We start from the raw sequence: 16,217 nt of genomic DNA, 5'->3' as shown, positions 1-16,217 counted from the left end.
CTCTGTGTTTGTGTGTTTGTGTGAGAGAGAGAGAGATTCTGGCTGTTAGCGTGTGTATGTGTGTGTGAGAGAGAGAGATTCTGGCTGTTAGTGTGTGTGTGTGTCTGAGGAGAGAGAGAGATTCTGGCTGTTAGCGTGTGTATGTGTGTGTGAGAGAGAGAGATTCTGGCTGTTAGCGTGTGTATGTGTGTGTGAGAGAGAGAGATTCTGGCTGTTAGCGTGTGTATGTGTGTGTGAGAGAGAGAGATTCTGGCTGTTAGCGTGTGTGTGTGTCTGAGGAGAGAGAGAGATTCTGGCTGTTAGCGTGTGTGTGTATCTGAGGAGAGAGAGAGATTCTGGCTGTTGTCCTCTGTGTTTGTGTGTGTGTGTGTGTGAGAGATTCTGGCTGTTAGCGTGTGTGTGTGTGTGAGGAGAGAGAGAGAGAGATTCTGGCTGTTGTCCTCTGTGTTTGTGTGTGTGTGTGAGAGAGATTCTGGCTGTGAGTGTGGGTGTGGGTGTGTTTTGGCTGGGACTCCGTGTCTATCTCTGAGCATCTCTCACTGGCTGGGTGTGTTGAGCAGAGATCTCAGGCCCACACCCTGGGAGTGATAAACTCGTGGGTAGAGCAAATGTAACCTGTGCCGCACCTTTCCCTGGGCCTCGCTGCAGAGCACACAGGCACAGCAGCTCCTGGCTTCTCCCCTCGGCCCAGGGAGGGCAGTGGGGTCTACTGGTTAGAACAGGGGGGCTGGGAGCCAGGATCTGCCCCCCATGGCCTCTCCTGCCCCCCAATTGGGGTCTCTCTCTGAGGAATTCTCCTGCCCCGTGTGCCTGGACTGGCTTCAGGATCCCGTCACCCTGCCCTGTGGCCATGTCTACTGCCAGGGCTGCATCGAGAGAATGTGGGGCACCCTGGGTGTCCCCCCTGCCTGCCCTGAATGCCGGGAGCCCTGCTCCGACAGGAGATATGCCCCCTGCAGGCTGCTGGGGAAGCTGATCAACCAGGCCAGGGGGCTGAGCCCTGGTGGGGCAGGGGAGGGGGTGTGCCCAGGGGGCAGGTGCCAGGAGCACAGCGAACCCCAGAGGGTGGCAGGTGAGGCATTCACCAGTGAGCTCTGCAGGGAACCAGGCTTATACGAAAACCTCCGGTTCCTCCCCATCCACCAGGCCACTGGGCAGCATCAGGTGAGACTGGGAGACCCAGGACTCCTGGGTTCTATTCCCAGCTCAGGGGGGGGAGTGGGGGATGGTGGTTAGAGCAGGGGGGCTGGGAGCCAGGACTCCTGGGTTCTCTCCCCGACTCAGGGAGGGGAGTGGGGTATGGTGGGTTAGAGCCTGGGGAGCTGGGAGTCAGGACTCCTGGGTTCTTTCTCCTGCTCTGGGAGGGGAGCGGGGTCTAGTGGGGGGGAGCTGGGAACCAGGACTCCTGGGTTCTGTGCACCGCTTGGAGAGTGGGCTCTGGTGGGTTGGAGCTGGGTGCACTGGCCTGTGATCCCCCACCCTCACCTCCAGCCTTTTTGCTGCCCTGTAGGAGGAGCTGCCCTCAGCCATAGCCCAGCTGGAGTCCAGCCTCGCTGGGCTCCTGAAGCTGAAGACGGAGGAGGAAGAGAGGATTTGGAACCACCAGGTACCTGGGGCTGAGTGGATCCGGGAAGGGCGGGATCCCTGACTCCCCCCACCTGAGGGACTGTGGGGAGGAGGCAGGCAGCCCTCTAGGGGACAGCAGGGCTGAGTGGGTGACTTGATAGCAAGTGTGAAAAATCAGGACTGGGGGTGGGGAGTAATAGGCAGGTATGTAAGAAAAAGCCCTGAGTATTGGGACTGTCCCTATAAAATCAGGACATCTGGTCACCCTAGTAAGGGTAGGGTTGAGGGTGGGGTACCTTGAGTCTTACCATAGCTTGGAGAGAATGTGAGATACTTGGTGTATAGTGAAGTTAATTTCTGATTACCTGAGAGTATTAGCTATATGGAGATACTAGTTCCCTGGACTGGTAAGTCTGCTACTAGGGGTATTCGCAATGCACACATGGTAGGTACCTGGGAGTATTTGCTAGATGGAGATATTGGGTACCTGAGTACCTGGCAGGTATTCGCTATGCACAGATGGTAGGTACCTGGGAGTATTAGCTATATGGGGATATTGGGTACCTGAGTACCAGGAGGTGTTTGCTATTCACAGATGATAGGTACCTGGGAGTATTCGCTATATGGAGATGCTAGGTACCTGAGTACCTGGGGGTATTCGCTATGCACAGGTGGTAGTACCTGGGAGTATTCGCTATATGGAGATATTGGGTACCTGAGTACCCTGGGATGTTCGCAATGCACAGATGGTAGGTACCTGGGAGCATTAGCTCTAGAAAGTTGCTGGGTACTCAAGTAGCTGGAGCAATGCTAGGTACTGGGGCATATTAGCTATAGAAGGATGTCGGGGGTATTAGTTCATGAAATGCTGGGTACCAGGGAGTATTAGCTGGACAGCTGCTGCACCCCAGAGAGTATTAGCTATAGAAGGATCCTGGGAGGTACCTGGGAGTATTAGCCCAAGGGATGCTGGGTCCCAGGGAGTATTAGCTCTAGTACCTGCAGTATTAGCTCAGGAGATGTGAGAGGGTACCTAGGGGGTGTTGGAGCCGCTGGCCGGTGTTTTGCAGGCGACGGTGCTCAGCCTGGAGGATCACATCGCCACGGAGTTCGGGAAGCTGCGGGGCTGGCTGGTCGCCCAGGAGGAGGAGTGGCAGGAAAGGCTGCAGCGGGCGGGCAGAGCCCAGCTGCGGGCGATGGAGAGGAACCTGCAGGAGCTGGCAGGGAAATGCCAGGCAGCCCAGGAGATGCTCGCAGAGGCCCAGACCCACTTGCCCCAGCAGAACACCATGGAGTTCCTGACAGTGAGTCCAGCACCCCTAGAGGGGAAAGACCCCATGTCTCATTCCCCACCCCACTGAGCCAGCCAGTCCCCCACCATGGGGCCGGATGGGAGTCGGCGCCCCCAAGAGGGGAAATACCCCATGTCTCATTCCCCACCCCACTGAGCCAGCCAGTCCCCCACCATGGGGCCAGATGGGAGTCGGCGCCCCCAAGAGGGGAAAGACCACGTCTCATTCCCCACCCCCCTGAGCCAGCCAGTCCCCCACCACAGGGCCAGATGGGAGTCGGTGCCCCCTAGAAGGGAAAGACCCCATGTCTCATCCCCCACCCCACTGAGCCAGCCAGTCCCAACACCCCACAGTGTCTTAAAGAGACAGAACAATACTAATTCCTTGTCTCTCTCTCCATGTCCGTCCCCTCGTAGGACATAAAATCCTCCCTGGACTGGTAAGTCTGCTACTGCAGAAGCAGCTTCATTCCCTGATTCCCCCCACACTTCCATTATTGCTCACTAACACACCCTATGGGGGGTGGGGGGGCGGTTCTTCCCTCTTACATAGGATGAAGCAGCAACTGGTTACCCCTTGTGGGCCGAATACGGGGTCCCTATCACAGACTCTAGGGCAATTCAAAGGGCCGATCCAGTATACTGCCTGGAAGGACATGAAATCCATCCTCAACATAGGTAAGAGATGGGTTTCACCAGGGAGCGCTCTCCCCTGGCAGTCAGGGCTGGCCCCAATGCCCCAGTGTGGCACTAGGGGGCGCTGTGCTGCAGGGAGCGGGGTGGGATCAGCAGGGGGCGCTCTCCCCGGGCAGTCAGGGCCGGCCCCAGTGCGGCACTAGGGGGCGCTGTGCTGCAGGGAGCGGGGTGGGATCAGCAGGGGGCGCTCTCCCCGGGCACTAGGGGGCGCTGTGCTGCAGGGAGGGGGCTCAGCAGGGGGCGCTCTCCCCTGGCAGTCAGGACTGGCCCCAATGCCCCAGTGCGGCACTAGGGGGCGCTGTGCTGCAGGGAGTGGGGCTCAGCAGGGGGCGCTTTCCCCTGGCAGTCAGGGCTGGCCCCAGTGCAGCACTAGGGAGCGCTGTGCTGCAGGGAGCGGGGCTCAGCAGGGGGCGCTTTCCCCTGGCAGTCAGGGCTGGCCCCAATGCCCCAGTGCGGCACTAGGGGTTGCTGTGCTGCAGGGAGCGGGGCTCAGCAGGGGGCGCTTTCCCCTGGCAGTCAGGGCTGGCCCCAATGCCCCAGTGTGGCACTAGGGGGCGCTGTGCTGCAGGGAGCAGGGCTCGGTAGGGGGCGCTCTCCCCGGGCAGTCAGGGCTGGCCCCAAAGCCCCAGTGAGGCACTAGGGGGCGCTGTGCTGCAGGGAGCAGGGTGGGGGCTCAAGAGGGGGGTCCTATGTTAAACCAACCCTGCCCCCTCCCCCCCTTCTCCATTTCCCTCCCCAGATCTCCCACTGGTGACGCTGGATCCCACCACGGCTCATCCCTGCCTGGTTCTCTCGGAGGATCGCATCCGGGTCCGGGATGGCCACCTCCGCCGGCCCCTCCCCGACACTCCCACCCGCTTCGATTTCTGCGTGGCCGTGCTGGGCGCGGGGGCATTCGCCTCCGGGAGGCGCTACTGGGAGGTGGAGGTCGGGGAGAAGCCGGCGTGGACGCTGGGCGTGGTCCACGCCTCCATCAGCCGCAAAGGGAAGATCCACGCCTCCCCCAGCAAGGGATTCTGGGTCATTCGACTCCGGGGCGGGGCCGAGCTCATGGCCAAGGACACGCCCCCAATGGTGCTCCGCCCCCAGGCCCTGCCCCACAGGATTGGGGTGTACCTGGACTACGAAGGGGGCCAGGTTTCCTTCTACGATGCCCAGGGCATGGCCCACCTCTATACATTCAGCGCTCAGTTTGCAGAGAGTGTGTATCCCTATTTCTGCCCCGGGCTGTACGATTCGGAGGGGAACGCTACCCCCCTGAAAATCTGCCCCTTGCCCTGAGCCAGCTGGTCCTCTGCCCTGGGGCCAGATCAGAGCCACAGCCCCCTAGAGGGGAGAGGCCCCGTGCCCCATTCCCTGCCCCCAAGAGCCAGCCAGTGGCTTTATAAGCACCACCTTACACGTCGAAAAAAACTCTCAAACCTGTCAAGCCCAGCTGTTTGGTTCTCCAAAGCAAGAAGGAGCTGAGTGCAAGGCCAGACTGTATCCTGCCAAGCAGGGACTCTGAAAAGAATCTAAAGATCCAACTAGTGTGATCCCGGGTTGCACAAACAGGGGAACGGCAAGTAGGAGCCGAGAGGTTTATTTGGCCCTGATGCAACCGTGGCTGGGGTCTTGTGTCCAGTTCTGGTGCCCACCACTCGAGAAGGACGTGGATCGACTGGAGAGGGGGTCAGAGAAGAACCAGGATTAAAGGATTGGACAACCTGCCTTAGCATGAGAGACTCCTGGAGCTCAAGGGGTTTAGAGGAACAAAGAGAAGGCCACGGGGTGACTAGATCATGGTCTGTAACTACCTCCATGGGGAATGGACGTGATTGTGGGCTCTTCAGTCTAGCAGAGAAAGGTCTAACACAATCCACTGGCTGTTAGACAGGTTCAGAGGAGTAATAAGGTACAAATTTGTAACAGGGAGGGGAATTCACCCTGGGAACAATTTCCCAAGGGCTGTGGTGAATTCTCCATCCCTGGCAAGTTTTCAATCAAGAGTGGATGGGGTCACAGTGACATCCTGGCGCTAGGCCCTGGATCATCTGAAACAATGCCACAGACACGTGCTGGATCCTCACAGGAGACAGATTTCTATGCTGCTCTATGCTCCATAATCGGTGGGTGGGTGATAAGAGGCAAAGACGCACTTGCATTAAAGGTACCCGCGTGGAAGCCAGGACTCCTGAGTTCTGGCTAGAGGCGGTGGGAAATTTTCCAAATATGGACCATGTTCATGTAGGGAAAAAATGCCATGGATGACATTTCGGGGAGGAGGGACTGGCAGGCAGGGGAGAATCACATCAGGGCATTTTGGGTTTTTTTGCTTCAACGTGATGTTTCGTTTTGATATTTTTGAATTTTACATTTGTCATTGTTATCAGCCCTACACTCTTTAGGCTTGGAAGGACTGGATTTGTATCGGCTCATTTGTATCCGTTAACGTCAGTTTCACCATCCGCGCCCCCAAACTGACCAATAAATATTTCCGTTAGTAATCATTGACCTGGACAGATAATCAAAGACAAAAGTGGCTTGCGAACTTTAGAGACGATCATTAAATAATTAGTTGACACTCCCCGAATTTCCTGCAACTGAGAGAGTTTAAATTGATTAAAAAAAAAAAAAGGTTAAAAATAAACATCAATATGCATCCAAATTATAAATTACGAATCTAGTTCTCCCAAGCTGAATATTCATAGAATATAAATTTAAGTCACATTAAACTTAGACGATTATGTGCTATCTAGAATATTTAAATATCATGCTATATGTGTACTTATACAATGAATATTTTGTATACAATATTTCACAGACTGGATTTTTTTAAAAGTATATAAACAATTGTCTATTAATATAACTTTACATAACTGTTTATAGGAAATAATTTTTGATAAAGGTTGAAATTGGACCATAATATTTTGATTGATGCAAAGTGATTCCCCCCCCCCAACCATCATTTTTCAAAAATATTTCAAAATAAAAGTATTTTGGGGGAACTGAAATATTTTTGAAATCTTAGTGTTTCCTGCTCAATGGAAAAGCTGCTTCTTGCCCAACTTTTGTTCTGTCTGGAGGTGGAGGGCAGTGGAGTTAAGTAGGTCAGAGGCAGGGGAGAGGTGGCTGTGAACCAGGACTCCTGGGTTCTATCCCCAGCTCTGGGAGGAAAGCCGGGTCTAGTGGGGACTGAGTCTCAGAACACCTGGGTTCTATCCCTGGCTTTGTCACAGACTCCCCATGTGACCTCTGTGGAGTCACTGAATCAGTTTGGGCCTCAGTTTCCCCATGTGTAAAATGGGGGGATGATCCTGCCTTTGTCTATTTAGACTGTGAGCATTTAGGGGCAGGGGCTGTCTCTTTTCACCCTGGTCCAAATGGTTTGTGCAGAAAGATTTCCCAGCAAAAAATGTCTTCATCTAAACTGATTTTTTTTTGCAAGAAAATGTCTGCTCTGGCTAAAGCGATTGATTTTTCCATCAAACAAATTCAACATATTGTGAATCTTTACCAAAAAACCCCCCAAAAACCCTCAAAAACCCAAACTGCACTTCGTGTTGATTAGAGTCCTAATGAAAATTGCTTTGAATTGGAGAAAGCTGAAATTTCAGCTAATTCGAAAGATGGTTTTCTTTCATATGCGATCAATAAACATTTCCCTTTTTCGTAATTACAATTTTCACTTCGTTACAAGGAAGAAAAGTCAACTTTTTAATTTGATGGCAATAGGAGGATTTCACTTAGTTTCAATAGAAAGTTAAATCATCTCACTTCTTACAAAAATTATTTCCATTCAGTTTCCACCAGGAAAAGTGAAAATGTTTCACTTTGTATTTAAAAAAAAAAACCCCACCACCATTTTCAGGGTGAAACAATGGAAATGTCAAAATCTTTCCTTGTTCTATCAGGGCAAACTTTCTTCTAGTTTTGATCAGACAACGGCTCAAATATGGCAGGTGGCATCAAACGACTTCAGTGGGATCAAAGTGAAATAAAAGCCTTTGGTTTATGTTCACAATGGTTATTTGTTTGGTTGGCTCCATCAGGGCAAAGGCTCATTATGTTACCGAAAAAACCCAGGTCTGTTCGTTTTAAGCCGGAAAAAAATCAAAACGGATGAGCTGGGGCTAGTTCTGAGTGGGGACAGTGGAAGAATTTTGGTTTCTACCGACGGGCCTTGGAGAATATCATTGCAAGTGGGGTTGTGTCTCTCCCGCCAACCCTCCAGCATTGGCCTGGACTCTACAGGGATTACAGAGGGTCATGATGAAACCTCCAGGAAGACCTCCCGCCAGAACTGGCAGCTCTGTGGCGTTTGTGTGCACACACGTCCTGGGCCTCGAGGGGCTGGGTGTGTGTAGACGGGGTGCAGAGCGGGACTGCAGGTGTGGGTGCGGGTTAGGGGGGCTAGGCGGGTGCATGGGGGGCAGTGCAGGGATGGGGGTGTGCACAGAGGGGCAGGGTGTGCGTCATAGGGGTGGCTGTGGTTATGGGAGGTCTGGGGGGGGTTGTAGAGACTGTAGAGGGCCATATGCATGCTTGGGGGGGAGGCTGTGGGGGGTGGGCCCTGATAGGTGTGGGTGGTGCAGGAGGGTGTGGGGCCCAGAGGGCTATGGGGCGGATGGGTCTGGGAGGTGGAGGGGGGGCTGGAGTGTGGGGCCCAGAGGGCTATGGGGCGGATGGGTGTGGGGGGTGCAGGGGGGACTGAGGGGTGGGGCCCAGAGGGCTATGGGGCGGATGGGTGTGGGGGGTGCAGGGGGGACTGAGGGGGTGGGGCCCAGAGGGCTATGGGGCGGATGGGTGTGGGGGTGCAGGGGGACTGGAGTGTGGGGCCCAGAGAGCTATGGGGTGGATGGGGGTGGGGGGGTGCAGGGGGGCTGGAGTGTGGGGCCCAGAGGGCTATGGGGCGGATGGGTGTGGGGGGTGCATGGGGAGTGGGGCCCAGAGGGCTATGGGGCGGATGGGTGTGGGGGTGCAGGGGGGCTGGAGTGTGGGGCCCAGAGGGCTATGGGGCAGATGGGTGTGGGGTGTGCAGGGGGAGTGGGGCCCAGAGGGCTATGGGGCGGATGGGTGTGGGGGGTGCAGGGGGGCTGGAGTGTGGGGCCCAGAGGGCTATGGGGTGGATGGGTGTGGGGGTGCAGGGGCGCTGGAGTGTGGGACCCAGAGGGCTATGGGCGGATGGGTGTGGGGGGTGCAGGGGGTGTGGGGTCCAGAGGGCTATGGGGCAGATGAGTGGGGGGAATGCAGGGGGAGTGGGGCCCAGAGGGCTATGGGGCGGATGGGTGTGGGGGGTGCAGGGGGAGTGGGGCCCAGAGGGCTATGGGGGTGGGGGGCGCAGGGGGGCTGGAGTGTGGGGTCCAGAGGGCTATGGGGCGGATGGGTGTGGGGGGTGCAGGGGGTGTGGGGCCCAGAGGGCTATGGGGCGGATGGGTGTGGGGGTGCAGGGGGGCTGGAGTGTGGGGCCCAGAGGGCTATGGGGTGGATGGGGGTGGGGGGGTGCAGGGGGGCTGGAGTGTGGGGCCCAGAGGGCTATGGTGCGGGGGGTGCAGGGGGTGTGGGGCCCAGAGGGCTATGGGGGTGGGGGGTGCAGTGGGGCTGGAGTGTGGGGCCCAGAGGGCTATGGGGCGGATGGGTGTGGGGGTGCAGGGGGTGTGGGGCCCAGAGGGCTATGGGGGTGGAGGGTGCAGGGGGGCTGGAGTGTGGGGTCCAGAGGGCTATGGGGTGGATGGGTGTGGGGGTGCAGGGGGTGTGGGGCCCAGAGGGCTATGGGGCGGATGGGTGCGGGGGGTGCAGGGGGGGTGGGGCCCAGAGGGTGTGGGGCCCAGAGGGCTATGGGGGTGGGGGGTGCAGTGGGGCTGGAGTGTGGGGCCCAGAGGGCTATGGGGCGGATGGGTGTGGGGGTGCAGGGGGTGTGGGGCCCAGAGGGCTATGGGGGTGGGGGGTGCAGGGGGGCTGAAGTGTGGGGTCCAGAGGGCTATGGGGTGGATGGGTGTGGGGGTGCAGGGGGTGTGGGGCCCAGAGGGCTATGGGGGTGGGGAGTGCAGGGGGGCTAGAGTGTGGGGTCCAGAGGGCTATGGGGCGGATGGGTGTGGGGGTGCAGGGGGTGTGGGGCCCAGAGGGCTATGGGGGTGGGGAGTGCAGGGGGGCTGGAGTGTGTGGTCCAGAGGGCTATGGGGCGGATGGGTGTGGGGGTGCAGGGGGTGTGGGGCCCAGAGGGCTATGGGGGTGGGGGGTGCAGGGGGGCTGGAGTGTGGGGTCCAGAGGGCTATGGGGCGGATGGGTGTGGGGGGTGAAAGGGGTGTGTGGCCCAGAGGGCTATGGGGCGGATGGGTGTGGGGGGTGCAGGGGGTGTGGGGCCCAGAGGGCTATGGGGCGGATGGGTGTGGGGGGTGCAGGGGGTGTGGGGCCCAGAGGGCTATGGGGGTGGGGGGTGCAGGGGGGCTGGAGTGTGGGGCCCAGAGGGCTATGGGGCGGATGGGTGTGGGGGTGCAGGGGGTGTGGGGCCCAGGGGGCTATGGGGGTGGGGGGTGCAGGGGGGCTGGAGTGTGTGGTCCAGAGGGCTATGGGGTGGATGGGTGTGGGGGTGCAGGGGGTGTGGGGCCCAGAGGGCTATGGGGGTGGGGAGTGCAGGGGGGCTAGAGTGTGGGGTCCAGAGGGCTATGGGGCGGATGGGTGTGGGGGTGCAGGGGGTGTGGGGCCCAGAGGGCTATGGGGGTGGGGGGTGCAGGGGGGCTGGAGTGTGGGGTCCAGAGGGCTATGGGGCGGATGGGTGTGGGGGGTGAAAGGGGTGTGTGGCCCAGAGGGCTATGGGGCGGATGGGTGTGGGGGGTGCAGGGGGTGTGGGGCCCAGAGGGCTATGGGGCGGATGGGTGTGGGGGGTGCAGGGGGTGTGGGGCCCAGAGGGCTATGGGGGTGGGGGGTGCAGGGGGGCTGGAGTGTGGGGCCCAGAGGGCTATGGGGCGGATGGGTGTGGGGGTGCAGGGGGTGTGGGGCCCAGGGGGCTATGGGGGTGGGGGGTGCAGGGGGGCTGGAGTGTGTGGTCCAGAGGGCTATGGGGCGGATGGGTGTGGGGGTGCAGGGGGTGTGGGGCCCAGAGGGCTATGGGGGTGGGGGGTGCCGGGGGTGCAAGGGGTGTGGGGCCCAGAGGGCTATGGGGCGGATGGGTGTGGGGGGTGCAGGGGGTGTGGGGCCCAGAGGGCTATGGGGCGGATGGGTGTGGGGGGTGCAGGGGGCGTGGGGCCCAGAGGGCTATGGGGTTGGGGGGTGCAGGGGGGCTGGAGTGTGGGGCCCAGAGGGGTATGGGGCGGATGGGTGTGGGGGGTGCAGGGGGTGTGGGGCCCAGAGGGCTATGGGGCGGATGGGTGTGGGGGTGCAGGGGGAGTGGGGCCCAGAGGTCTATGGGGCGGATGGGTGTGGGGGGTGCAGGGGGAGTGGGGCCCAGAGGGCTATGGGGCGGATGGGTGTGGGGGTGCAGGGGGTGTGGGGCCCAGAGGGCTATGGGGGTGGGGGGTGCAGGGGGACTGGAGTGTGGGGCCCAGAGGGCTATGGGGCGGATGGGTGTGGGGAGTGCAGGGGGTGTGGGGCCCAGAGGGCTATGGGGCGGATGGGTGTGGGGGTGCAGGGGGAGTGGGGCCCAGAGGGCTATGGGGTGGATGGGTGTGGGGGTGCAGGGGGAGTGGGGCCCAGCGGGCTATGGGGCGGATGGGTGTGGGGGCGCAGGGGGAGTGGGGCCCAGAGGGCTATGGGGCGGATGGGTGTGGGGGGTGAAGGGGGTGTGGGGCCCAGAGGGCTATGGGGGTGGGGGGTGCAGGGGGACTGGAGTGTGGGGCCCAGAGGGCTATGGGGCGGATGGGTATGGGGGTGCAGGGCGTGTGGGGCCCAGAGGTCTATGGGGCGGATGGGTGTGGGGGGTGCAGGGGGAGTGGGGCCCAGAGGGCTATGGGGCGGATGGGTGTGGGGGGTGCAGGGGGAGTGGGGCCCAGAGGGCTATGGGGCGGATGGGTGTGGGGGTGCAGGGGGTGTGGGGCCCAGAGGTCTATGGGGCGGATGGGTGTGGGGGGTGCAGGGGGAGTGGGGCCCAGAGGGCTATGGGGCGGATGGGTGTGGGGGGTGCAGGGGGTGTGGGGCCCAGAGGGCTATGGGGCGGATGGGTGTGGGGGGTGCAGGGGGTGTGGGGCCCAGAGGGCTATGGGGTGGATGGGTGTGGGGGTGCAGGGGGAGTGGGGCCCAGAGGGCTATGGGGTGGATGGGTGTGGGGGTGCAGGGGGTGTGGGGCCCAGAGGGCTATGGGGCGGATGGGTGTGGGGGTGCAGGGGGTGTGGGGCCCAGAGGGCTATGGGGGTGGGGGGTGCAGGGGGACTGGAGTGTGGGGCCCAGAGGGCTATGGGGCGGATGGGTGTGGGGGTGCAGGGGGAGTGGGGCCCAGAGGTCTATGGGGCGGATGGGTGTGGGGGGTGCAGGGGGAGTGGGGCCCAGAGGGCTATGGGGCGGATGGGTGTGGGGGTGCAGGGGGTGTGGGGCCCAGAGGGCTATGGGGCGGATGGGTGTGGGGGTGCAGGGGGTGTGGGGCCCAGAGGGCTATGGGGGTGGGGGGTGCAGGGGGACTGGAGTGTGGGGCCCAGAGGGCTATGGGGCGGATGGGTGTGGGGGGTGCAGGGGGAGTGGGGCCCAGAGGTCTATGGGGCGGATGGGTGTGGGGGGTGCAGGGGGAGTGGGGCCCAGAGGGCTATGGGGCGGATGGGTGTGGGGGTGCAGGGGGTGTGGGGCCCAGAGGGCTATGGGGCGGATGGGTGTGGGGGTGCAGGGGGAGTGGGACCCAGAGGGCTATGGGGCGGATGGGTGTGGGGGTGCAGGGGGGCGCTGTGGGCCGGGGGTAGCCCCCCCCGGGGAAATCCGCCCCCCATCCCCGGTCTCGGGGCTCCGGCCCCGGCGCCAGTTCAAACCCCCGCCTAGGAAGTGCGTAACCGGGAGCCGCTTTCACGCCGGGACCTTCCTGTCACCGGCCCCCGCCCACCCCGGCCCTGGGCTCGGCGCCGGCTGGGCCCCAGGGGCCGGATCGGGGCCCCCAGCGGGGATCCAGCCCCCGCTCCCCGGCGCGAGTGAGTCGGGGCCGCCCGGGATCCAGGCGGGTCCCCCCCAGCCCGGCCCGGGGGCGCACGGGGAGGGGGGCGGTGCCGGGTCCCCCCCAGCCCGGCCCGGCCCGGGGGCGCACGGGGACGGGGGGCGGTGCCGGGTCCCCCCCAGCCCGGCCCGGGGGCGCACGGGGACGGGGGGCGGTGCCAGGTCCCCCCCAGCCCGGCCCGGGGGCGCACGGGGACGGGGGCGGTGCCGGGTCCCCCCCAGCCCGGCCCGGGGGCGCACGGGGACGGGGGCGGTGCCGGGTCCCCCCCAGCCCGGCCCGGGGGCGCACGGGGACTGGGGGCTGTGGCGGGTCCCCCCAGCCCGGCCCGGGGGCGCACGGGGACAGGGGCGGTGCCGGGTCCCCCCCAGCCTGCTTGGGGTCGGGGTGGTTGAGCTGTTGGATCCCAGCTCGGGGTGACTTGCTCAGCACCCCAGGCTGAGGCTGTTTGGACCCCCCACGTTTCTCAGCCCCATTCCGCCCTCCGCCGGCCCTCCCCCTGCCTTGTCCAGGGAGAGCAGCACTGACCCCCCCGTGTGTGTGTGTGTGTGTGTGTGAGTATACACACTGCACCTTTGACATTCATCGCATCCTCCAGCCTTGAAACCCGGGGGGAGAGAACCCAGCAGTCTGGGCTCCCACCCCCCCGCTCTAACCACTAGCCCCCACTCCCCTCCAAGAGCCAGGGAGAGAACTCGGGAGTCTGACTCCCAGCCCCCGCTGCTCTAACCCACTAGCCCCCACTCCCCTTCCAGAGCCGGGGAGAGAACCCGGGAGTCCTGGCTCCCAGTCCAGGGGGGTCAGGTCCCCTCTTGGTCACTCACTCCATGAATTCCTCTCTTCTCCCTCCAGCCCCAGCCATGAGCGAGGAGGAAGAGCCCAGCCCCACTCCGTGGGCCGAGGAAGAGGAAAAGCTGCTGAGCCTGACGGGGTCAGAGCGGGAGATCTCGTGTGACATCCAGTGCTGGTCGGATAACGAGGAGTGGGGGCAGGACAGCCCAGCCGTCAGCAGGGGAGTGGGAGATGCCAGCTCCCAGCCGGACAGCAGCCCCACAGCCTATGGGAGGAGCTACTGTCGTGGCTCGCACGAGGACAGGGAGCTCAGGCTGCACGCCAGCTCAGGGGAAGACGGTGAGCTTGACTTCCAGCGTGGCTCGCGTCAAGATGGCGGGTTCAGGTTGCATGCCGGCTCGCATGAGGACGGTGAGCTCAGGTTCCACACTGGCTCAGAAGACGACATTGAGCTTGGGCTTCACGCTGGCTCACACGAGGACAGTGAGCTCACATTACATGCTGGCTCCGAAGAAGACAGTGAGCTTGAACTTCACACTAGCTCACACGAGGATGGTGAGCGTGGGCTGCATGGCGGCTCAGATGAAGATGGTGAGTTTGGGCTGCATGCTGGGTCGCACGAGGATAGTGAGCTTGGATTGCACGACGGCTCAGATGAAGATGACGAGTTCAGGCTGCACGCTGGCTCACACGAGGACAGTGAGCTTGGGTTGCACACTGGCTCAGATGAAGATGATGAGTTCAGGCTGCACGCTGGCTCGCACGAGGACAGTGAGCTTGGGTTGCACGCCAGCTCAGACGAAGATGATGAGTTCAGGCTGCACGCTGGCTCGCATGAGGACAGTGATCTTGGGTTGCACGCCAGCTCAGACGAAGACGGCGAACTAAACTTCCATCATGGCTCAGACGAAGATGACGAGCTGGGCTTGCACGAGGACAGTGAGCTAAGCTTCCGTCATGGCTCGCACGAGGACGGGGAACTCGGGTTGCAGGCCAGCTTGGAAGCCCCCCCTGGTTTCGACCTCGCTGGCAATCCGGGCCCAGCCTCTGCAACGTGGCCCCCTCCGGGCCCCCCGTCCTCCCGCCCCACCCTGCCGGCACGCCCCTTCCAGTGCCCGGACTGCGGCAAATCCTTCGGCTCCAACTCCACCCTGGCGCAGCACCGCCGCATCCACACGGGCGAGCGGCCCTACAAGTGCGGGGAGTGTGGGCGGGCGTTCAGCCGGGGCTCCACCTTCCTCCAGCACCAGCGCACCCACACCGGCGAGCGGCCCTACAAGTGCCCGGACTGCGGCAAAGCCTTCAGCCGCAGCTCCAACCTGCTGCAGCACCGGCGGGTCCACACCGGCGAGCGGCCCTACAAGTGCCCCGACTGCGGCAAAGCCTTCAGCCTCAGCTCCACCCTGCTCCAGCACCAGATCATCCACACCGGCGAGCGGCCCTACAAGTGCCCTGACTGCGGCAAGAGTTTCAACCGCAACTCCAACCTGCTCAACCACCGGCGCACCCACACCGGCGAGAAGCCCTTCCCCTGCGGCCTGTGCGGGAAGCGCTTCTCGGAGAGCTCCACCCGCACCCAGCACCAGCGCACCCACACCGGCGAGCGCCCCTTCCACTGCACCGAGTGCGGCAAGAGCTTCAGCCTCAGCTCCACCCTGATCCAGCACCAGACCACCCACAGCGGGGAGAGGCCCTACCAGTGCCCCGACTGCGGCAAGACCTTCGGCCTCAGCTCCACGCTGCTGCGGCATCGGCGAGCCCACACCGGCGAGAAGCCCTTCCGCTGCCAGGACTGCGGCAAGAGCTTCGGCGTCAGCTCCCACCTGGTGCAGCACCGGCGGGTGCACACCGGCGAGCGCCCCTTCCGCTGCCCGGATTGCGGGCGCGGCTTCGGGCAGAATTCCCACCTGGCCCAGCACCGCAGGGTGCACCGGGCCGGCGAGGAGGCCCGCCCGCCCGGCACCCTCTACATCTGCGGCGACTGCGGGAAGAGCTTCCGCCAGAGCTCCCACCTGGCCCAGCACCGGCGCACCCACACCGGCGAGCGGCCCTTCCAGTGCGGGGAGTGCGGCCGGGGCTTCTCCCAGAGCTCCAAGCTCCTGGAGCACCGCCGGACCCACACCGGCGAGCGCCCCTACGCCTGCCCTGACTGCGGCCGGGCCTTCGGCCACAGCTCGGCGCTGGCCCAGCACCGCCGGACCCACACCGGCGAGCGGCCCTACGCCTGCGGGACTTGCGGGAAGAGCTTCAGCCAGAGCTCGGCCCTGCTCCAGCACCAGCGCATCCACACCGGGGAGAAGCCCTACCGCTGCTCCCGCTGCGGCCTCTGCTTCCGCTACCTGCTGCAGTACACCCGTCACCAGAAGGTGCACGCCCGGGAGGAGCTGCTGGCGCAGGAGAGGGCCAGGGCGGCGCCAGGATCTGCGGCACCAGTGGCCTCCGCCGCTCTGGAGGTGGCGCCGGGGGCCGGGACACAAGGGTTCTCCGGGGCGCTCGGGGTGCCGGTGGAGGAGGGGGTGTCGGTGGCGCTAGGCATGGGAGTATGAGAACCTGCACCCTTTGGGGGAGGAAGCAGTGAGGGGAAGGAAGCGGAGGGGGAGGCAATGGGGCGCTGGGGGAGGACACACTAGGAACCCTCTGAGATTGACGCTAATAAGCGTGGAGGGTTTGGGTCCGAACGAAATGTATCTGTCTTTTGTATACAGGTGGGGGAGGGGGAGGGGAGCAGGGGGAGGCAGGACTCCTGGGTCCTATCCCTGGATCTTGCAG

At 62.5% G+C, this 16,217-nt stretch overlaps 2 protein-coding genes across 2 annotated transcripts; both read left to right on the top strand.

Annotated features, from left to right (window-relative positions):
* The first annotated feature begins 436 nt into the window (after nt 1–436).
* LOC115651135 (nuclear factor 7, brain-like) lies at nt 437–7,549 on the top strand. The gene is made up of 6 exons (XM_030562058.1): nt 437–1,164; nt 1,511–1,606; nt 2,637–2,870; nt 3,275–3,297; nt 3,411–3,535; nt 4,293–7,549. Exons 1-6 carry the CDS (start codon nt 751–753, stop codon nt 4,832–4,834), a joined length of 1,434 nt encoding a protein of 477 aa, XP_030417918.1. The 5' UTR covers nt 437–750; the 3' UTR covers nt 4,835–7,549.
* Nucleotides 7,550–12,548: 4,999 nt separating this feature from the next.
* Nucleotides 12,549–16,211, top strand: LOC115651130 (zinc finger protein 345-like). Its single transcript, XM_030562035.1, has 2 exons — nt 12,549–12,636; nt 13,509–16,211. Exon 2 carries the CDS (start codon nt 13,517–13,519, stop codon nt 15,992–15,994), a length of 2,478 nt encoding a protein of 825 aa, XP_030417895.1. The 5' UTR covers nt 12,549–12,636; nt 13,509–13,516; the 3' UTR covers nt 15,995–16,211.
* Nucleotides 16,212–16,217: the final 6 nt, after the last annotated feature.

The sequence above is a fragment of the Gopherus evgoodei genome, chromosome 4 (genome assembly GCF_007399415.2).
Source record: "Gopherus evgoodei ecotype Sinaloan lineage chromosome 4, rGopEvg1_v1.p, whole genome shotgun sequence".
NCBI classification, from domain to species: Eukaryota; Metazoa; Chordata; order Testudines; family Testudinidae; genus Gopherus; species Gopherus evgoodei.
The sequence above is the reverse complement of the archived record's forward strand: the minus strand, read 5'-3'. Positions and strand labels throughout refer to the sequence as shown.

What these genes read in the sequence shown, in the direction of transcription:
- LOC115651130 (XM_030562035.1), top strand. Translation starts at nt 13,517, where the DNA reads ATGAGCGAGGAGGAAGAGCCCAGCCCCACTCCGTGGGCCGAGGAAGAG.
- LOC115651135 (XM_030562058.1), top strand. Translation starts at nt 751, where the DNA reads ATGGCCTCTCCTGCCCCCCAATTGGGGTCTCTCTCTGAGGAATTCTCC. An exon ending in AGAGGATTTGGAACCACCAG is followed by an intron (nt 1,607 to 2,636) that starts GTACCTGGGGCT and finishes GGTGTTTTGCAG; the next exon opens with GCGACGGTGCTCAGCCTGGA. An exon ending in ATAAAATCCTCCCTGGACTG is followed by an intron (nt 3,298 to 3,410) that starts GTAAGTCTGCTA and finishes CCTCTTACATAG; the next exon opens with GATGAAGCAGCAACTGGTTA.